This window comes from Podarcis liolepis (genome assembly GCF_965112155.1).
Source record: "Podarcis liolepis genome assembly, chromosome: 6".
Taxonomy (NCBI): domain Eukaryota; kingdom Metazoa; phylum Chordata; class Lepidosauria; order Squamata; family Lacertidae; genus Podarcis; species Podarcis liolepis.
The window spans coordinates 40874776-40897678 of NC_139559.1; the positions used below are offsets into that span (position 1 = coordinate 40874776).

At 45.8% G+C, this 22903-nt stretch overlaps 1 protein-coding gene across 2 annotated transcripts in view; it reads left to right on the forward strand.

The window, feature by feature from the left end:
* SLC45A3 (solute carrier family 45 member 3) overlaps positions 1-20621 on the forward strand; it is a 46818-nt gene extending 26197 nt beyond the window's left edge. The window contains exons 1-5 of one of the 2 annotated variants that reach the window (XM_083508958.1): positions 2724-2908; positions 10388-10798; positions 11953-12777; positions 15166-15431; positions 19463-20621. In XM_083508958.1, the coding sequence (XP_083365084.1) occupies positions 10606-10798; positions 11953-12777; positions 15166-15431; positions 19463-19894 (1716 nt within the window). In that variant the 5' untranslated portion in view covers positions 2724-2908; positions 10388-10605 and the 3' untranslated portion in view covers positions 19895-20621. Of the gene's footprint in view, positions 1-2723; positions 2909-10387; positions 10799-11952; positions 12778-15165; positions 15432-19462 lie in introns of those variants that run through there. The other variant, XM_083508957.1, reaches the window with a different exon arrangement.
* The last annotated feature ends 2282 nt before the right edge of the window (positions 20622-22903 follow it).

Sequence of the window (22903 nt, forward strand, 5' to 3'; positions counted from 1 at the left end):
TATTCTTTTTCGGTGAGAGTAACTCCTCTTGGAAGGATTTTCTGAATTTTGAATGATTTTGTCCCTGCCCAATAACATTTTCTTAAAAAACACTTGTGACTGGAAGCTGGAAATTTGTGTGTGTGTGTGTGTGTGTGTATCTAAATGGGGAAGTGTTTTATCTGGGCTTGGCAGCTGCTGTAGAATCCTCACTATCTTTTTTGCTCTGTCACTGTTGTCCACTTTGCACATCCATGAAGAAAAAGAGCTGTTTTCCACGACTTTGCAGAGCAAAATAGGAGGAGAGTTGTCCTGAAACTGCAGGAATGCTAAACATCCAGGCTTGTTTGATTGCCTGGCCATTATCAGAACTGTGCTGTCCTCCCAAGCTGTGCTTTTAAACCTTCCCTTTGTCTAGTTTTCCCCCTTTAAATCAAGTTGAGGCCCAGCCCACTTACCTGGTTTCCAGGTGAGGAAGTTCTGACGAGTTGTTCTGTTGTTTCTTGGGGGGAAATGTCGTTCATTTTTCATCAGGTAGGGCTTGTGTATACTGTACTGTGTATACTCTTTTCAGGAGAAAGCAGACTCGTCTCAGCTCTCTGCCTGATCTGTTTAGACACCAGTGACTATACTGCATTCATAGAAGGCAGTTGCTTTTTTTTATTAATAAAACTGCATGTTGCATAAGAATAATGCAAAGAGCAGATGGTTTATGAATGTATTCATAATTCACAGCTTAACAGAATATGCATTTAAAGTAGCAAGATGTGTTTTTTTTAAAAAAATGGAAATCTTGGAGGGGATTAAACACACTGGGACAAATTGCATCTATTTACTTAGAGACAGTTTGAGTGTGGAGTTTAGTTTTCATTGTACCATTAAATTTAGCATCTATTTAGTAAGCTGGGCTAGTTAGTATACAGAATATCATGATACACTCTTTGCCAGGAATGTGAATACAAGTTATTTACTGAGTGGCAGCTTGCTACAGGAGCCCCTTTCCAGTTGGGTTGGGATTCAGCTACAGGTCTTCCTGGTTGTCGTCCAACACACTAACCACTACACCACACTGCCTCTCCAAATAGGAACATATACCAAGCCAGACTAATGGTCCATTTAGCTCAGCATTGTCAATTGTGCATTGATGGGCAGTGGCTCTTCAAGGCTCCAGATAAGGAGATGCAGCAGATTGAATTTGGAAACTTTTGCATGTCCTCTGCTTACAGGCTACAGTCCTTCCCGGGTCTTTGATGCAGAGTTTCTGGAGAGGGGCAGGTGGGCATGTGGCCAGCAAAGGTGTGAACAGGACAGCTTCATTACAGTGACAGGACCACTGCTTTATTTTCAGCGTGGTGGGCTCCAAATGTACCTCTGTGGCTGGGACTCTTCCCCTATATAGCATCTCATTTGACTCTGTGCCTACAGATCCGGTCTGCCAGCAAACCTGTTGTGGTGGAGATCAGTGGTTTATAATATATGCTTGTTCTCCGCAGGGACTGTTATTTGTAGCCAAACTGGCACCTGCCAAATGCAGAGTATCAAATTATCCTAACAGTTTCCCTCCTTCCGCCACAGTTTTTCCATACAACTGAGAAATAACCCGGGACAGCTCCACCCCATTCTTTTAATGATGGGGGGCAATGCCCAGGTTGCTGCTTGTTCTCCATGCTAAGTTTGCACCTAAAACTGCAGTAAAAAAGGAGATTTTCGGAAATAAGCCGCAATTGTGTTAGGAACAGCACAACATTGGTTCTCCCTTGGATAGTTCTTCCTTTTTAGTTCTGTCCTAATTCAAACGGTCCCAGACCAAAGCCTTAACTTGGCGTAGCAGCCAGATCTCTTGGCATCTATGAAACTTGGATGAAACAGGGATAAGCAGACCAGTTCCTATATAGGGGCTTTGAGTCAGTGAGTGCTGTACAGTGACATCGTACTGGGTGAGCTGCTCATGGAGTGCCTAAGTGGGGCATAGTTTTTATTCCATGCCGGTTCTCTGCGGATGATCTTGCATCCCACTTCAGTACCAACTCTTCTGTTCTGAAGACTGCGCTCACAGTAACCTGTGCTGTCAAGGCGGGCTTTCCACTTCTGGGGCCCCCACAGTCCCATCCTGGGTAGGGCTCTTGCGCCTTTTTAACATCTGTGCAAGTAATTCAGCAGAATGAAGCATTGCTTTCCATGAAATGCAGGGGTTTCATTCACCTGTTGGATTACTGCCTGTAAAATGCTAGTGTGAAAGACTGAGGAGCCCTCCTGACAGGGAAAGCGGGAAAGTTGTCATTAGCACTGGGAGGCTTTTAAATAAGGTCTTCTGCTCCGTGGCACAGTGATATTTCTAGAAAGAGAAGCACAGGGCACATTGTAAGTGGAACACCAATGTTGCATCTGGCACTCTCTCTGTAAAACAGGGTTTGGCAGACTTCAGCTTTGGTTTTTTTACTAGAACCCCAAGATCTGCCTACCAAAAAGGCAGGAGCAACAGACATTTCGCTCAGGGTTTCTTGGAGCACATTCCGAGTTTAGGAATTGGTTTGCAGTACTAACTGCTGTTTTTAAAAAGCAATTTTGTTGGTGATATTGTCAAACCATTGCTGATCCGGAAACCCTTGCTGATCTACTGCAAATCTACCAGTAGATCCTGATCTATCACCTTTTCATGTCTGCAGTATACAGTGGTTTGCAATGCGATTCTTTGGTGATGGCAGCAGGAGGGGAAAAAAGGCAGGGAGGGCTCCCAAACCAAATAGGATAGGTGTGCTGAGTATAGGTTAACTCCTCCTCCTCTCTGCAAACTAATGCACTACCTCTTAGAGTGGTGCACTCTCTGTGTCTGGGTCAGGCTCACTTTGTTGAAGAAGCTTTGTCTGAGGGGATGAAACCAATGTGCTGGGAGCTCACCTGTTGCCCCGCAGCCTCAGAAGAGAATCGGGTGAGTTTGTTCTTCGTGTTAGTGATAAGTGGTGGTTTTTCAGACGTTTTTGGAGGCTGGAATAGCATGATCCTGTTGCTTTCTTAACTGTGTGCTGTGTTTTCCTGTTTCATCCTGTTAATTCTTCTGATCTCCCTCCCCCTCCGTGAAGAGAGACAAATGTTTTGAGAGAAGCAGAATTTCACATCCAAAGCTTGATGGCTGTGTGACATATAATTATTGAAATATTGCAGCAGGAAATTCTACTGGGGACACATTCCCCCCCACCCCATAAACTACTATAGTAGGGGAAAGGAATTATGTGGTAGCCAGGAATTTCTCTCGGTTTCTGCCTGTTAACACATCCTTGCTTTCAATGTGTGCCAATAAATCCAGGCTAAAGGGTATGAATTTAGGCTTGCATGTGAGAGAGAACATCAGGATCCTAGGTTTTGACTTGTCTGGTGTTTAGTATTGAAGCAAAGCAGAATAATAGACTTGTCATCTAGTCCAACCCCCTGCAGTGCAGGAAACCTTTGCCCAATGTGGGGCTCAGACCCAGGACCCCGAGATTAAGAGTCACATGCTCTACCGACTGAGCTATGCTATTGATCTTGGTGAGGGAACTGCAGAAACTGGAGAGACCTAGAAGATGGTCTGGTTCAGGCTTTACCAGTTTCCCCAATAAGTACTACAGTGGTACCTCGGGTTAAGTAATTAATTCGTTCCAGAGGTCCGTTCTTAACCTGAAACTGTTCTTAACCTGAAGCACCACTTTAACTAATGGGGCCTCCCGTTGCTGCCACGCCACCTGAGCACAATTTCTGTTCTCATCCTGAAGCAAAGTTCTTAACCCGAGGTAATATTTCTGGGTTTGCGGAGTCTGTAACCTGAAGCGTATGTAACCTGAAGCGTATGTAACCCGAGGTACCACTGTATATGAATCAGTGTGCTACAGTATCTCAAATGTGTGTCTTCTAACCATCCCTGTCATCTGGGGAACTTGTTAAGAGAACTTAACAGGACTTAGTTAATGCATAAGATCAAAAGTTCTCAACACATCCTTCATCGCAGTCCGTGCTTTCATCTTCGGTTGAATCATATAGGACTGATGAATTCAAAGCGCTTGTGACTGTGTGCGGGAAGAAATCTCATACCAGTGCTCCATCTAACCATCCTAATCAACAATGTAATTAGGAAAATGGTGTCCTTTATATGTATGGAGGGGGATATGTGGATGGGTGGGTTCATTTGCCGACTGAGTAAATCTTGCAGATGTGAAGAACTGACCCTTGCCAAGTGGGTCACTACTCAGAATTATTAGAAAGTAGTCAGTAGAGCATGAGACTCTTAATCTCAGGGCCAAGGGTTTGAGCCCCACGTTAGGTGAAAGATTCCTGCATTCCAGGCGGTTGGGCTAGATGATCTCTTTGGTCTCATCCAACTCTGCAAGTCTGTGATCCCACAAGAAACACAACTTTGGGGTGTAAATAGTTTTATCCTTTCCAGCTTTGAAAGCTGGGGAAACTTCCTCTCATCTGCATGATGATATCTGCCCACATTCCAACCCTCTCCCCTCCGCAGTTAGTTAACAGTAAAGATGGGTTTCCTTCGTTGAGGAAGAAGAAAAAAACCATTGGGAGTCTATAGCATCTCCCTTTAGGAGATGAAGGATCTTCAGTTGGCTTCCATCCTCAAAGTGCCGTGCGCTAACTTCCCCCCTGTTTTGCTCTACATGGCTTGTGTATCTTCTCCCTCTACCTTGGTCATGGTTTTCCCCCTAAGCGTACGAAGGAAATGTGCTCTTCTGTAGTCTCATTAAAAACCATGAAGATGGGTGAGAGGTGAATGAATTGTTTGGAGAAAGGAAGGATGTCAGGCATGAAAATGCCTGCACCGGTTATGTGTAGAATGAAGATGACAGCCCCATGAACTTCTCAACTCCAAGCAAAGCCTTTAAGGGCCATAATTGCTTCTCCGGGGAAAGGTTGGTGTGCCTGGGATACAGTTGTACACACAGGCTTTCTCCAAAGCCACATAAATTTCAGGCTGTTAACTAACTAATAGGAGTTGGCTTCTTCTGGGTTATTCCTCTGTATATACGATGACCTCAGAAGAAGTTAGAGAGGCCTTGCGGATTACCTGCATGCATCATGCAGCTGTTTGCCTTGGTTGGCTGTTGGAGAACGTAACTCAGTGACAGGCCTGTCATCACTTTCCCAGCTGAGATAGGTAAGTCTTGATGTGGCAATGTCTCCGGAGAGTCTGCAGGGAGAACACCTTGCAAATGAGAGGTGCCGCCGGCCGGCTCAGTAAAGGCAGAACTCTTCGTATTTTAACACTTGAAAAATTCAGGCAACTTTTCCATTAACTGCTTCCCAAACCCCGAATGTTTGCAGTGTACGGTATCTTGGTCCCCCTTTTAAATTTTGTTTTAGAACAGGCATAGGCAAACTCAGCCCTCCAGATGTTTTGGGACTACAACTCCCATGATCTCTAGCTAACAGGACCAGTGGCCAGGGATGATGGGAGTTGTAGTCCCAAAACATCTGGAGGGCTGAGTTTGCTTCTGCCTGTTTTAGAAGTTTATCATTTGACTTTTAAACTGAACATCACTGTGATGAGCCCATGAGGATACTTCTCCTGAAAGGCTTTTAAAATACTTTAATTAAGTCAATTAATAAAATTTGACATGGGCAGGTTTCATGATGATAACAAGTGCTGGGGACTGACCATTGGTTTAATTCTCCTGAACAAACCAATTCAGATGTCCGTGGTCTGCTCAAGAGAGGGATGCTTCCTAAGTCACATGGGCTCTGTGTCACTGTGTGTCCCGTTCTAGGAAACGGGACTACCTCAAGCTGTCTTGAGAGGGCCATTTCCTGCCTGCTTTTAAGGGTGTTTCTCACTTAAGATTTCTATCCCTTTTATTAAATGACCCAAAGAGTCCAGAAAGGAAGAACAAACCTTAAATTTGGAAGAATACTGTATTCCTCTAAAGAAAAGGGAGTATCTGTGGGACCAGATGTGTCTGATTCATACGTTGTGGTTAAGTGACCCCAGAAAACCCCCCACTTTTTAGCATACCCTTTTAGAAGGCTGTAGAATTCTTATTTACAGCCTGCCATATAATAAGTCAGACTGTTGGTTCATCTCGCTCCATACTGTCTACTCTGACTGGCAGCAGCTATCCAGGATTTCTGGCAGGGATTTCTCCCAGGCCTACCTGGAGATACCAGGGATTGAATCTGAGACCTTCTGCATGCAAAGCAGATGTCCTACCACTGAGCTGTATTCCTTCCACATCTCCCTAACTCCAGTGGATTTTGACAAAGAAGCACAAAAACTGTAAATGCCCATGATCTTTGCATGCTGGTTCAGGAACTGGTAGGATACGTTTGTCCCAGGTTTTTTTTTGGGGGGGGGGGGACATTTGAGTGCATGTGATGCACACTGGATTTTGGCCTCTAACAGAAGACTAAACTTGCTCATTGTGGAAAGTTTGCTTGTTCTTAGTCCCCTTAGTAAGGGAAAACTGCTTTGCGGCCTATATATTGTGGGTAATAGCCTCAGAGCTCCAGCAAAGACACAGTGGTTTAAGGATAAACTGCGTGTTAAAGGGATTCATTATGATGGAATATTAAACTTCCAGTTTTATAGCAACAGGTAAGGCATGTCTTAGAGACAGTAGCGCCACCTACTGTTATATTTTGGTGTTTCTCTTAACTTGTTTCTTAGCAAAGGTGGATTGTGTATCAGGCACATGATGGTTAGGGTTAAAGTTCTCTCTCAAAAGAAGTGTATGCTTATTTGTCTGCATGCTTCTTTCCTCTTATCATATACATGACTGAGCAGTTGCCTGGTAGAGAGAGGAAATGTTTGAAAGGCAAATAAATGGAAGTAATTTGGGCATCAGATTAATCAGTATATTAACTACAATCAGAGTCTAGTGGGTTGGTTTTATTGGAGGATATGGAACAAAACAGCATCTGTTTCGTCCAGCTATGTGCCCCCATTTTGACAACCAATAAGAAGGTCTGGTGTGTTTTCTTTGCTGGGAAGGGCTCAGGAGGAAGCTTTGAGTTTGAATGGGAGCAGCACTGGGAGGATGCCCTGGGGACAGTGGGTGACACAGCTAGTTCCTCAAAGGACTGGGGTGGGCACAGGTCTATGCAACCAACTTTGCATAAAAGCTGTATATGCTAATTTATATATGTTTATCTGGGTTTAGGCCCAAAGCCATTCTGTAAGCAAAGAGAAGAAATGTTTTTAAAAGTGTGTGTGTGTGTGTGTGTGTGTGTGTGTGTGTGTGTGAAGGATCCAGGGCCCATCGCAAAAGACCTGAGGCTCAGGTTCTTCGTCAACCCCTTAAATACACTTTTGTCTTATTTTTATGAAACCCGTTTGGAAGGAGGAGGAAGCCTCAGTTCTCTCTCTCCCCCCCCCCATTTTGCTAGCAGGGCCTTTAGCAAAAAGCAAAAATTAAATAGAAAAGTCTGCCTCCTTTGATTCCACATACGGTAATTTACTTGTTCATGGTTCTTAATGATCATTCCCCTGCCACTCGTTTCACTCAATATCCAGCATATGCCACAATATTCTATTTAGCAATTCCTAAGCAGCACTGCAAGGGATGCGGGTGGCGCTGTGGGTTAAACCGCAGAGCCTAGGGCTTGCCGATCAGAAGGTCAGCGGTTCGAATCCCCGCGACGGGGTGAGCTCCCATTGCTCAGTCCCTGCTTCTGCCAACCTAGCAGTTCGAAAGCACATCAAAGTGCAAGTAGATAAATAGGTGCTGCTCCAGCAGGAAGGTAAACGGCGTTTCCGTGTGCTGCTCTGGTTCGCCAGAAGCAGCTTAGTCATGCTGGCCACATGACCCGGAAGCTGTACGCCAGCTCCCTCGGCCAATAAAGCGAGATGAGCGCCGCAACCCCAGAGTCGGCCACGATTGGACCTAATGGTCAGGGATCCCTTTACCTTTATGCAGCACTGCTGTTCTAATAGTACAGGTATGTAGTAATGGCGCTTCACATCTTCTTTCTCCGCAATGAATGAAAATGCAGCAGGTTGGAAACTTGCTAAGCTCAATCCTATTTGTGTTTCTTCCGTATCAGACTTAAGGGGCAGTGGCGCTTACCTGATCTCTGGGTGGTTGTATTCAGTGCTATTTTTCTAGAAAAAGAGGTACCGGAACTCAACACGGATGTCTCCTTTGTTCTCTTACGATGGCAATAGAGCTCGCAATAGAGTCGTGCCGGAACTGAGTTCTGGCTGGGAGAAAAAAACCCTGGTTGTGTTGCCAGAGGGTGGTGCAACCATCTGCAGCTGTGTTTCTTTAAAAGTACAGTACAGTGGTGCCCCGCAAGACGAACGCCTTGCAAGACGAAAAACTCGCAAGACGAAAGGTTTTTTCGTTTTCGAGTTGCTTCGCAAGACGAATTTCCCTATGGGCTTGCTTCGCAAAACGAAGCTTGCCCCCGCACCCTAGACCTCTTTTGAAGCAAGGGGCGGCGGGGAGAAGATCGCTTCTCCCCGTTGCCAGCCCTGCAATCTCCGGGGACAGAGAGGAAGGCGCGCGCGCGCCTTCCCCTCTGTCCCCGGACCCCTTTTGAACCAAGGGGCGGCAACGGAGAGAAGCAATCTTCTCCCCTCCGCCCCTTGCTTCAAAAGAGGGGACAGAGGGGAAGGCGCGCGCGCGCCTTCCCCTCTGTCCCCGGACCCCTTTTGAACCAAGGGGCGGCAACGGGGAGAAGCGATTCTCCCCGCTGCCCCTTCCCTTGCTTTAAAACAGGTCCCCTCTGTCCCCGGACGGTCTCCATAGGAACGCATTGATTGATTTTCAATGCATTCCTATGGGAAACCGTGCTTCGCAAGACGAAAAACTCGCAAGAAGAAAAAACTTGCGGAACGAATTAATTTCGTCTTGCGAGGCACCACTGTAAGTGTGTGTGAGTTCAGTGGGTCTTACTCCCCAATAGGTGCAGAAAGGGTTTTATACCCTTGCAGTGCCATCATGTCCATATTTACTTGGAAGCCTGTCCTACTGAGTTTAATGTTTATGCATGTTTGAAATATAAGAACAGCTCTCCGTGATCAGCCCAAAGACCTATCGTTCAGCATCCTATTTCCCATGTTTGCCAACTAGATGTTTCCTCTTTTAAAACCGAACTAGTGGCCATCACCACATTCCCAGGGCAGTGAATTCCGAAGATGAATCATGCACTGTGTTTATACTTCCTCTTCTAAGTCCTGGATTTCCTGCCAGTTCGCTTCAGTGGATGACCTCCAGGTCCAAGTATGATGAGAGATAGAGAAAGTCTTCTCTGTCCACTTTTTGCACAAAGTACATAATTTTATAAACCTCGGTCATGTCTGTTTTACTCACATTTTTTCTTTTAACTAAAAAGACTTGGATGTAAAGGAGATGTTTTAGCCCCCACTCCACACCACCCCACATCACCATTCTAGTTGTTGTTCTCTTCAATTGTTACAGCTTTACAATGATTTATTTGAGATTTTATGGCTGGAACTGTACACAGTACACAGTGTGTGGCCGCACCATAGAGTTGTAGAAGGGCTTTATAATACTGGCAGTGCAGTGATCCGTTTCGTAATGATTGCTAGCATGAAAATTGCTTTTTTCATAGTCTTTTTTCATATCTGCTGAAAACTGAGTTGACCTTTTCGCTGAGCTCTCCACCCTAACTCTGGATCTCGTTCTTGGTTTGTGAGGATTCTTTTGCCCAAATGTGCATCGTTTTCTATATTTGCTCATGTTTGACTACATTTCCCATTTTGTAGCCCATTCATCCAGTGACCTGTAGTGCTTTGAAGCATGGCAGATCAGCTGATCCTTGCACTTCAAAAGGGCTCCTTGCAAGCCCCTTCAAAGATTAGCTGGCTATGGAGCTCCCCATGGGGAACTTAGTAGTGCAGCTGATTCCAGGGAGCTTGAGCTGAGCACCCATCAGCTGATAAGAGCTGACTTCAAACTCTGTTTTTCTGCTGTGCCTGGTGGCGAGAGCAACTCAGCTAGGACTGACTGTGCCAGCTGATTGACTGGTGGTGAGAGAAAGTCTCCCTTTCCAATTTACAGTTGGGAGCACAATTTAAGGCTCTTTCCTGACTGTGCATTGGCAGCTGCAGCTGCCCCTGCCCCTTTCCTGAGGATGTCATGTATGACATCAGGTGTGGGGCAGGTGGGCATTATGTGTGGGTAAACAGCCTTGTGGGCCAAATTGGGATCTCTGCCAAGCCTGAGAAGGCCCGTGAGCCAGAGATTCCCAACCCCTGATTTAGCCAGGTGGAGGAAGATGATTCTTTATTGGGAACAAGGAAGCTGCTGTTAAAACATGTTTTGAAGGTGGGAAAGAGTTGCAGTGAGGGTGAGAAGAGTTTGCTTTATGGTTTCATAGCAATCTAGCAGTGTTTCCACTTCAGAAAATTTGCTACTGATGTATGTTATGCTCAGTTTTTTCCTCTCTCTCTTTCCTTCTGCAGAATGTGAAGCACTGGAAGATGTCCAGGCAATTAATCTTCTCATCCTGAGCCAAAACTCTTGATTTTTACCAGCGAGCAACATTTCAGAAGTTGTCCACTGCTGGCTATAACATGGCTGCAGACCTTTTGCTACTGAGCCATAAAAGAAAACATAGGACTCTGGAATCCTGCTCTGGATCACCCTGAGGAGAACAGTGTTAGGTGCGCACAACTCTCTGATGTTGCGGTGCAACGGTGGCATGGCTCAGAGGGCCTGGGTCAGCATGCTCTTCCAGAACCGCAAAGCCCAGCTATTACTGGTCAACTCCCTGACTTTTGGCTTGGAAGTCTGTCTGGCTGCCGGCATCACTTATGTGCCACCTCTCTTGTTGGAAGTGGGAGTGGAGGAGAAGTTCATGACTATGGTTCTGGGTAGGTGGTATTATTCATGTTATTGTTAGATGGCCATTTTCTGTGTGAGATCTAGTGTGGTGGAAAAGAAGTCTACTGTAGTCCCGCTATGTACAATGCCCATTATTGTTGTATGTACAGAGAGGGCCTCAATATGGTAATGACCCCAGAGGACCTGCCAGGCAGGTTTAAGAGAGAACTAGGCTGGTTTTCAGGGAATGACATAGCTGTCAACCTTCCTTTTTGCGGGAAATTCCCTTATTCCAGTGCCGTTTCCCGCTGCTTCCCGCTGCTATCCTGGATTGTTAGATATCCTGTAGACTGTCCCCGGGACAGGTGAGGCTGCTGATCCCTTATTTTCGAGGCTGCTGATTCCTTATTTTAAATCTGAAAGTTGACAGCTATGTAATGGTGAATTCATTTTGGATACCAAACATGAGGGCTTCTAAGAGCCTGAATTCCAGGAGGAAGAGAAGACAGTTTTAATTGTGCGCTGGAAACTGGGGCTTTATCTGTAGTGAAACGGAATCTCTAGATATGGCGCACACTGTAATGCATGCCCACTTAGTGAAACTTGAGGCCTAGTTTGCATGTCATGGTAAGCCACTAACTATGAGCAGTAGCCAAGGTTTGGTCTGGTTTGGGTGGTACAAGAGGTACAAGACTAAAAAATAAATCGGGAAGCAGCAAAGTGGCTGTGCACCTCTCCCTGGAAGCCTGCAGGGTTGTTTTTTTTAATACAGTGGTGCCCCGCAAGACGAAATTAATTCGTTCCGCAATTTTTGCCGTCTAGCGAATTTTTCTTCTTGCGAAGCACGGTTTAAACGGTTTAACAAAGTCGCAAGACGTTTTCGTCTTGCGAAGCAAGTCCATAGGGGAATTCGTCTTGCGAGGCAAATCGCGAATGAAAAAACCTTTCGTCTAGCGAGTTTTTTGTCTTGCGAGGCATTCGTCTTGCGGGGCACCACTGTACTATGTTTTTATGTTGTGACAGTGACTGGCCCAAGGCCACCCAGTGAGCCTCATGGGGTTGGGGCCGGAGCCCTGCTTTTCCAGGCCAAAGTTTGACTGAGTCTCTCCCCAGATTATGTGAGTGATCTCATGGGCCTATAGAGTGACTATCTTGTCAACTTCTTCCACCTGATGAAATGTTATTTTCCTCTCCTTAATTCCAGGGATTGGGCCAGTTCTGGGCCTAGTGTTTGTGCCACTCATTGGTTCCGCCAGCGACCAATGGCATAGCAGCTATGGCCGCCGTCGGCCTTTCATCTGGGTCCTGTGTCTGGGAGTTTTACTGAGCCTTCTGATCATCCCTCATGCACAACGACTGGCCAGCCTCATTGCCTTGGATACCCGCTCCCTGGAGATCGCCTTCCTTATAACGGGCATTGGCCTGCTTGACTTCTGTGGCCAAGTCTGCTTCACCCCTCTGGAGGCTCTCCTCTCCGATCTCTTCAAGGAGCCTGACAACTGCCGGCAGGCCTTCGCTATGTACTCTTTCATGGTTAGCCTGGGAGGCTGCATTGGGTACCTGCTGCCGGCAATTGACTGGGACAGTAGCTTCCTGGCTCCTTACCTGGGGAGGCAGGAGGAGTGCCTCTTCAGCCTCCTCACCATCATCTTCCTCAGCTGCGTCTTGGCCACTGCCTTTGTCACGGAGGAAGTGGTAGCTCAGGTAGAAGTGCTGGCAGGCCCTGCAATGAAGGATTCCTCCAAGTCCCCGCCTCTGGCCTGCTGCTCTTGCTGGCTTCCAAAGAACTTTCTGAGGACCAGGCATCTGGTCCAGGCCTTCAGGAGCCTTTGCGCCTTAGCCCCACGCCTGCACGGAGTCTGCTGCCGCATCCCCAAGGTCATCCGGCAGCTTTTCGTGGCTGAGTTTTGCAGCTGGATGGCCCTCATGACCTTCATGCTGTTCTACACAGACTTTGTTGGGGAAGGACTGTATCAGGGAGTTCCCAGAGCTGAGCCAGGCACAGAAGCCAGGCGACACTACGATGAAGGTAATTTGATTTCTGGGGGGGATAAATGCTTTATGCTTATGTCCTTCCATTACAGCAAGTTTCAGCACCTAGACCCTTTGAATTATGCAACAGGAAAACTCTTTCTCTTACCTCTGATAACTTATGCAAGCAAAGCAGACTTTCATAAAGTTACCCTTTCTATTTACTGCAAATTCTTGGTTCTTGCTCAACGTGGGATTCTTTGGGAAGGAGGCAGGAAGTGGAGGGAAAGAGGAATGGGTGGTGGAATGAGGCCAGCAGGTTTCATTGTGGTCCTGTGATAGTGTTGGCTCTAGATCTGGGAAACCAAGTTCTAAAACCTTATTCAGCAGTGCAGTTGCTGAATTGCCCTGGGTTAGTGATCATCTTTATAGCCTGAATTCCCCCACTGTGTTATAAAGGAATTTCTTCCCCACCCCAAACATCTAAAGCCAGGTTTTTTTTTAAAAAAAGAACTGGGAGACTCATTGGCCTGTATAGTCATTTCTATGCGTGACGACAGCAAAGTTGGGGGATGGGAAATATGTGGCCCTCTAGATGTCCTCTGTCATTGGCCATGTTAGTTGGGGCCGGTGGAAGTTGGAGCCCCAACAACATATGAAGGGCCACAGGTTCCCTGTTCCTGGTGTATGTGATGTGAAAGACAAGACCTCAAAAGCATACGATGTGCTAGCCACATGCAACTTAAGAATATCTTTCTGCAACCCACTGTCTTGTTAAGATCCTATCAGGAGTGGACTTTGGTAATCATTTGCAATATGGTGTCCTGTGCTAGACCAAAATTTTGTGCCCCCCAAATGGATCTTTGCAATTGTAGATCTTCACAATTTTGTGTCCTCTCGGCTTGGCACCTTGTGTGGTGAACCACCCACGGCGCCCTAAATCTGGCACCGATTCTATGAAACCCCCCTTGGGTGGTGGTGGGGAAAGACAGCTAAGGAGTGTAGCTTACCATTCTCATTTGTTGCAGGTGTGCCTTGTACACAGTAATATCAAACCAGAGTACTACTGAGCTAGGTCCACAGTAGGACCAAGTAGAGTAGTAATGACTGAATCTTGGACGGAAGTATATTTATTATCTTGCAAACCAAGACCATTATTGCAATGAAGGGGACTGAGCCAGGGACCTCATATGTACAAAGCTGTACAGCTTTTTAATTGCACTTAACTAAAGCATGAAATCTAGCTGCCATCCTCCAGCACATAAAGTCACTCCTATGGAGCATATTCTCTGCTCAGTAAATTCATTTGTTGACCTGGGCTCCTTTGGGAAGAAAGATGGTATATCAGATTAATAATGAATAAGCAAAATTGCCTTTCGTAAGAGCAGCTTTGGACATTATTTTGCCATGAAAGCTCCCTGTGGAGGTTAATAAGGAAATCTGGAGTGTTAGCATCTCAAAAGGAATTCAGCATTTCTTCTGCAGACTTCCCCAAGCTGGTATTCTCCAGACATTTTAAACTACAACTCCCATCAGTTCCAGCTAGATTCCCTTTTATGTTGCATGGACTTGGAGACCAGCAAGGAGTAAAGCCAGAGATAGCCAATGTACTGCCCTCCAGATCTTACTGGTGCACAACAGCTATCATCACTGGCTACGTTGGCTCTGGCCAAAGGGAGTTGTGGGCAAACATCACCCAGAGAACACCTGTTGGCAACCCCTGATCTATTGCCTCTTCTCCTTAACTTAAAAAGGTGCTTTGGTAATAGGCTTTCTTGAATACTTCTGCTAAAGCTACTTGGCCCCTTGCCTACCTGTTGTTCCCATATAATAGTTCATTTCAAGGTCTGGGTGACCCAGCTTAAATGTAAGTAATATTTCACATTTATATCCTGGTGGTGCCTTTGAGGCTCTGCAGAATTGGAGGGTCAATTGTGTACACACAATGATGCTCAACAATCTCAGAGCCGTGGCCAATGTCAAGTTGTTTTATGGGAAATGCATAAAGGAAAGTCCAAGTCTTCAGAGGACATTGTCCTATAAATTAATAAACAAATCTTTGGATGTCTTTATACTTACCTCCTTAAATGAACACGTTGGCAAATCCTGTAACTGAAGTCTACTTAGGCCTGACTTACTGCATGTAGGTTATCTGTTGGTTCTGCCAAGAGGAGTGACAGATGTCTTCTGTGCTGGCCCTTCCATTGCTACTGAAGCATATTTCGTTTTTAATGCATTCATTTTTTTATCCTGCCCACCTCTTAATTGTGAAATGGGAACTTCTATACTGGAACAGCTAAGAAACACTTCTTAAAAATTGATAAGACTGAAAGCTGAACTAGCACTCAAAGCATTGCAGCTATTTGCCTTTATGAACCTAGCTATCTTGTTATTGTGGCCCCTGGCTCTTCTCCATTTCACCCAATGTACACACGTCTCTTCTCAGGGATTCGAATGGGTAGCCTGGGCCTCTTTCTCCAGTGCATCATCTCCATCATCTTCTCGACAATCATGGACCGGATGGTGAAGCAGTTTGGGACACGAATGGTCTACCTAGCCAGTGTGGCCTTATTCCCGCTGATGGCCATCATCATGTGCTTCTCTCAGAGTGTTGTCATCGTCACTGTTTCTGCCGCCCTGACAGGCTTCCCTTTCTCAGTGCTGCAGATCTTGCCGTACACACTGGCATCGCTTTATCATCATGAAAAACAGGTGGGGATGTGTATGTATATGCATGTGTGAGAGAGAAAGTCCAGAGAGTCTTGACCAAAGTGGTTTTAATAGGGCCTAACAACTATGTGACTCATGTCTCTGAGCCATTTACATAAGCCTTCTTTTTTTGCTCCAGTAGTGGCAGTGAAGATTGAATAATCCGTTGGTTTTTAAAGCAGGAGTGGGGAACATCTGGCCCTCCAGATGTTTCTGAGCTCCTACTTCCATCAGCCATAGCAAGCAAGGACAATGGTCAGGGATGATGGCAGCTGCCTTTTACAGCCAGATTTTCAATGACCTCGATGGGGTGCTTCCAGCCTGGGCATCAAATGTGGCCCTCTATTTCTGTCTATCAGGACCTTGGGATTCTCATTTTGCCAAAACCCCCTCCCCAGGCAACACCACCATTGGTCTTGCTCTTTGCCCTCTTAATGGGCTTTTGCCTGTCTAGAAGGTCACCCTGGACTGTGATATGGGATAATGACTCTTGCTTGCTTAAATGGAGGAGCGTGTATACAGTCGTACTTTGGAAGTCGAATGGAATCCATTCAACTTCCAAAACGTTCGGGAACCAAGGCGCGGCTTCTGATTGCCTGCAGGAAGCTCCTACAGCCAGTTGGAAGCTGCGATGGACATTTGGGTTCCAAAGAATGTTCACAAACCAGAACAATCACTTCCAGGTTTGCTGTGTTCGGGAACCAAAATGTTCGTCTCGCAAGGCATTTGACTTCTGAGGCACGACTGTATGTGGAAATCTCTGAATTTTGTGCTGACAGGATGCTTACTTAGCTCTGCATTGGATGCAAGCCATAATCCAGTGTTTTAATAATTCTAACTATGTTACACTCTCACTATAATTGTGTTAAACAGTTGTTACAATGCTTACATGTCACTGTATTACCTAATTGTCGTGCTATTAAGTGACATAATTACAGTATTGCATCTTGTTCAGGTTGTGCTGGAGGCAGATGTCCCTCTCCTTACTGAGTTATCCCCCTCTTGGGAGGCTGTTACTGCTCTCTAAGCTTCTTTCTCCTTTGCCTGTTGTCAACCCTTTGTGTCTATTTCCTTCGTTTGTTTGTTTTTGCTTCGCCTCTTTTCCCAAATGAGTTACTCCATAACAGCTGCTAGCCCAGTGTTGTGAGAGCCTTCAGACTAAACATCTCTGAAGCTTCATGCTCGCAAGCTGTGTCAGATACAACACTTGATCGGAGCCAAAAGGCCAAGTAGTGATACGAGCCACACACTCTGTTGACTCATGCTGAAAAGACCATTGAGCAAGGAACACTATCATTTTTTTCTAACTGGTTGACTTCAGGTAGCACCTGTTTGATGCAGTTGGTGAAACACTCTTAAAAGACACCATTACCCCTCCCTTTGTTCTCCAAATGGTTATGGATCTATTTGGACTTTGGAGTTGGTCTTAGCTGGGGAAAGATTATATTGTCCCTTACTCCTTGTTTTAAGTCCTTGTTCCAACAGACTGCTGCTCACCAACTCAGCCGCCATCTTCTATTTTTTTAAAAAATAATATTTATTACTTTTATATATTGCAAAAAAGAGAAAAAAGCAAGCAAGGAAAAAAAAACAAAAGAAAAAACAAAGAAGAAAAACAAAAAGAAAAAACAATACAATACAATACAATATATAAACAATACAGAACACAACCTAAACTCAAAACTAAACACATTAAACTAGGCTAAACAAACCCCACTCCCTATCCTTAACCCTGAATAGAACAAAACAAAAACAATTTAAAAACATACATTGTCTCTTTTCCATACTCTATTTTTCATTCCCTTGTTTCCTTGACCTCCTCACACTTCCCTTTTTGTGTTCCACTTCTATAAATTGTTTCAGCAAATCCTTTCCATCTTTCTCCATTTTCTCTGATATTGTAAATAACGTATTTTTTTTAACCTTATTTTCCATTAAAACTAAGATACTTATATGTACTTAACTCCTTATAACATTTCTGTTAAGCCCATAAAAAATAAGGGGGGGAAATCATTCCACCATTTTTCTATCACTCATTCGTTTTACCATAAGTCTATATATAAACTTTAAATTTTCCAATCTTCTTCCACCATCTCCTCTCCCAGGTTTCAGATTCTGCCAGTCCTTTCCGTCAATTCCATAAAGTCCATCAACCTGGCGATCTTATGTCCGAGGCTCTTAACTCTTTTCCAAGTCCCTTCTGCAGATCTTCTTCATTTGCTTTAATGCTAAAAAGCAAATCTCGGGGAAACTCCAGCCTGTCCAACCTTTTCTTCCTTCTGAACAGATCAACTAAATTTCCATAGTTAAAGCTACAGTCCATGAAGTATTTCCGGGTATATTTCAAAATTCCTCCAATTCCAAAGGCCCCCAAAACTTCAATCTCCTCCAGGCCTAAGACCATGTCCCAAAAGTCAGTTAATCCCTGCATAAAAGGCTCTTTCCAACTTTCCTTCTTTAATCCAAGCCGGGATCCATTCCTCGGAGTCTGACTTTTCCTAGATTCAATCATAGAAGGCCTCAACTTATAATCCTCAATTTGCTTCTGAAAAACCACAGATCTCACTTGTATTATTTTATGTTCAACAACAGCGGCATTCTCCTTCTCCTCCTCCTCCACCATTTGTTCTGCCAAAATGGGTTCCTGTACCAAGTCCTGAATTATTTCTATATTAGTGTTCGCTTTTTGACTCAAGTTGGTCACTTTCTGTTCCAAATTATCAACTTTGAAAGTCATGTCATCCATCTTCTTATGAAGCTGTCCCAGCGAACAGCTTATCTTGCATAAAACAGTCACAATGGCCTCTCCTGTCAACATTTTTAAATAGTCCAAGGTCGCTCTCTGGTTCTCAGACTCCTTATCTGCCACTGGAAATCCCCTAGTTATATCCTGTAACAGTTTCAAAAGCTCCCTCTAGAGGGAAACAGTCTCCACTTGTATCAATTCTTTCAAGCGCAACTCCGGCATTAAAGATAAATTTTCAGTTACTTTTCCTCTTCTTTAAATGCAGAAAGGGACAATGGAAACAGTATCTTACTCTTATTTAGCTAGCTGTCAAATCCGTTCTGTCAAAAGCACTCTCTCCAAACGTCATCTGGCAGCCCGTTCCCAGGTTCAGAGCAGTGGTAATTTAATTTCTTCACTCTCTCCTGCAGGCTCACTAGATCCAAAATTTTCCCCTCTTCTCCTGCTTCCAAGGGGTTTTTTGTATTTTAAAACCGGTGGAAATTTAATCCTTTACCAAAAGCTTTCAAAGGCTTTAACTTGTAACGTCTTTGCTTCAGTCTATTTACAAAAACGGGAGGCGGACTTCCTGTTTATAACCTTCCCATTTCAGTGCCGAATTAAAGTATTTAAGAATCAAATTTTCCGTTTTACTCACGAGTAGTTGTTTAAGGTCCAATTGTCCACAGGAAAAAGTCAGCGCTCTCCGGCAACAGCAATGCAGCTTCATTCCGTGAAAGAAGCAGTCGATTCAAAGCACCGCGCCACTCACCCCACGTCGCTCCGGATTCCCAAAACAGGGTTTCACCGTGAGTAGGGGATGCGCAAAGGTGCCAGCCGAATCCCACGACCACAGGCTTCTCCCGCCTGTGGTTTTTAATGGGTCTCCGCCTCGCCGTGGCGGTTCAGATCCTGTTTTCCACGGAGCGGATTCCTCCCAATCGGAGGAAATCCGCCATTGCCAGAGGCGCCAACCCGGAAGTCCCCAGCCGCCATCTTCTATAGTCTGGGTCTTCTTCAATTTCTGCTAATGATGTGTCAAAAGAGAAGTTCTTTGCTGCTGCAGCAGCCACTAAAGTGCTGCCTTGTACAAGGTGCTGCTCTGTACACTCAATGGCCCTGTTTTAACTGCACAGCCCTTAAACGGGTTGTATTTTCCATGTGTTTGGAACTGAAGTGAACTCCGTTTCCATCAAGCACTGATCATTTTCTGCCTAGTTTGTAGCAAATTTCACATTCTGTTGCTCTCAATGTTTTTGTAGGGTTGCATTGTAGCATCTTACCCTCCCCTCCCTCCTGTCCATTTCAGATATACTTGCCCAAATATAAAAGTAAAGAAGAAGACGCAGCTCAGCTGGAGAAGAAACACGGCTTCCTCAAGAGCCACCTTCCTGGACAAAAAGTGACTTACCAGAATGGACACGGCGGAAGCCTTTTCTCCCCGCCTGTTGCAGGCTCGGCTCTGTGCGTCAGCTCGCCCTGTGAAGTCTCTCTCATCATGATGGTGGGAGACTCAGACACGGCAGCAGCAAGCCGAGGCATCTGTTCGGACTTGGCCATCCTGGACAGTGCATTCCTCCTGTCTCAGGTCATCCCCTCCCTCCTAATGGGCTCCCTTGTCCAGTTCACGCAGTCCGTCACCGCTTACATGGCATCAGCTACTGGCTTTGGGCTGGTGGCCATTTACTTTGCAACCAAAGTGATCTTCGACAAAAGTGACATGGCCAAGTACTCTGTGTAGAAGGGGGAAAGGCTGCCGAGGGAATTTCGCACATTGAAACGGGTCAACCAAGAAGAGTCAAGTGGTGCACATTGCGGCCTCTTTCTCCCTGCCAGGTTGTGCTGTAATGAGACGTGCAAAAAACAGAAAGAAAAAGAAACCTGGCTCCCTCTGGTTGAAGGAAAAGCAGTGCTAGGCTGATCTCAGGGTATCTAACGAAAGGGAGTCTGGTTTACTGTTGTCTGTTTCTACCTAATGCCTTCATTGAAGTGCCTCTGCACAGAAGCCCGCAGCAGACACTTGCAGGTGTGAAAAGTAAAATGGCATCCTTTTTGCAACAGGGTACTTGCTCTGATAGCTTTGTCACATGGCAAGGCGGGATGGTGGCACAGTGCAGGAAGGGACCAAAGCTGTAATTAACCTCACTTCTTAAGCCCCTGCTCACACCATTGCAAATGAGAAGGGGGTGGGCGCTGAGCTGCATTTGCTGGACTCTCTCTCCAGAGCGGTGTGGCCTGCAGGCCCCAACCCCACGCTGTCTGAAGCAAGGGAGCCTGCTTGGCACGAGTAGGCTTTCAGCAGGATTCATTAACATTGCAGGCCCTGTGCTTTAGACATGGACACAATTGCCCTCACAAGCCAATAGGACTTTAGTTGTGCCTTTGCTGTTGCTTGGTCTTCATGTGGGAATACTGAGTCGTCACGCCCATGTAACATAACATTTTGGGTATTGGTGTGAACTGGGGGGGGGGGTTGTGAAGGAGATTGCAGATGGGCACATCTGTAGAAACAACCCCTTCCCCATAGTAGCTGTTCCAGATGTGCCTGCAGGTCGGAAGCCGAGATCAAGGTGGTATAAATAAGCTGAGCAGGGCTCCGTAGGAGGGGGCTTGTTTAGCAGAGGATGCTGTGGCTGAGCTGGCGGCAAGTCTGCAGTGGCGTGACGGAAATTAAAACCTTGGTCATCATCCGATACTTTCCCCTGTGTATGCCCCAAATAGAGCTTGCTGTTTGTGCAAACAGAGAGGCTCGCATAAACGTAGGTTGAAGAACATGCTCCTCTGGGGGACCTGGCTTTAAGTGACTGACTGGCGCAGACACATTACACTACCTTCCACTGTGCAGTCCTGAAAAAAGAGGCCTAGTGTGCCAGCAAGGTTGAAAAAATAAAAACCTTGCTCCCGTTAAGGTGATGTGGCCAGCCTGGTTGTGCTAAAGGGCTCTGTGTTGTTGTTTTTTAAAGCACACCACCCAACTGTGTTTTTGTATACCACAAGGCAGGCTCCAGGCAGAGGTTTTTTCCAGTGTGTGATCCAGTATTTCTACCACCCAGATAGTGTAGAGGCTCTCCTTAGGTTGAGCAAGCTATGCAAAGCAAACTGCTCTCTTTTGAAACATATTCTGTAGCTGTTGTCGCTGCTGCAAAGCAGTTTTCAATGAGCCGTTTGCAGAGCACCATGCAGTGCAGGCAGTTGTAACTTGGAGAGTGTGGAAATTGCACATCCAGTACTGAAAAAGTTCAGGGAATGTAAAACTCTGTGATTGAGAAGCCAAACCCCTTCCCCCAAAGTAAGATAACCTGTCCTATTGGGTTCAAGAAATTTGAATGAAAAAAAGTTGCTGTAACTAGCTCAGGACCAAACTTGATATGATGTTAATTATGTGAATTCAATTAAGGTGCACTTTGTGGTGGGTGGGATTATATTACTAGCAGCCTCAAAGAAGCCCGTACAGTCTCTGGAGGGACCACTGTCTCTCTCCCTGCTGTGGTCCTAACAAAAATTACCCCTCTAAAGCTTCTATTTGTTTGTCAGTGGAAACTTCTGCTGGTGCCACAGGGAGCCTCCACTGGCACCAAAAACAAATTGCTAGGAGAGGAGAAAAGCATCCTGTTCTCCCAGTTGTCTACCAGATGCCCACAGGAAGCCTGAAAACATGACTTGAGTGCAGTAGCACTCTTTCCTTATACTGGCCACCCCTGGGAGTTGTAGTTCCACAACTTGGGCAGGGAGAGGCTCTGACACACTCTTCTCCAGTCCTGGATAACCCCATCTGCCTGAGTAAATGTGTGCATCCAGTTGCTCTACGTAGGAGTGTGTTGACCAGAGCGAAGGAGATATTTTCTTTAATTTGCCTCTTCCACATTCTTACTCAGCCTATGGACTCGCCTAGTTGCTCTTGACCTTGACCTAACAGAAACAAACAGAGCAACAGCTTTCACCAACTGGTGGTGGCAGTTCCTGCTCAGGGTTTGGGAGGATGGGAGGGCTTATCTTACAAGCAGCAACCCCCCCCCCAACACCTGTGACACCTCTCCTCTCACAGCTATTCTACAAACCCTCTAGAGCAGCCTTTCTCAACCTGTGGGTCCCCAGATGCTGTTGAACTACAACTCCCATCACCCCTAGCTAGCAAGGCCAGAGCTCAGGGATGATGGGAGTTGTAGTCCAACAACATCTGGGGACCCACAGACTGAGAACCGCTGCTCTACGGAATCCTCGTTGATGGCTTAGGAACCCAGCATCTAGGTCAGGAATTTTCAGTCTTTTGAAATCAAGGACCCACCTTAAGCCCAAATGTGCAACGGATGACCCACTCCTTAACATTTTCCCATTGCACTTGGTTCTGCTGCTGCTGTCATGACCCACCTTAGTTCAGGCTGTGACCCAGGAGTGAGTCCCAACCCACCAGCTGAAGACTAGGAAGTTGAGGAAATGTGAGTGGTGCTAGCCAGGAAGCAGGTTTAGAGGACAAGGGCAAGCTGGGAAATGGGAGAGGCTCCACTCCATCTCCAGTGTCAGGGGAGGGGTGTGTGTGTGTGTGTGTGAGAGAGAGAGAGAGAGAGAGAGAGATGCGCACACAACACTGTCTGGTGCGACCCTTCTTAGAAGAATGGCATGCTGTTACTGGGCAAGTAAGGGCGACAACTGTGCTTGGAAACTGGCATGAGTACAAATTGGAATAAATCAGATCAAGCTTTCTTCTCGGGGAATTGCGCATTATGGGTGTAGTCCAAGTGATGGTTACAGA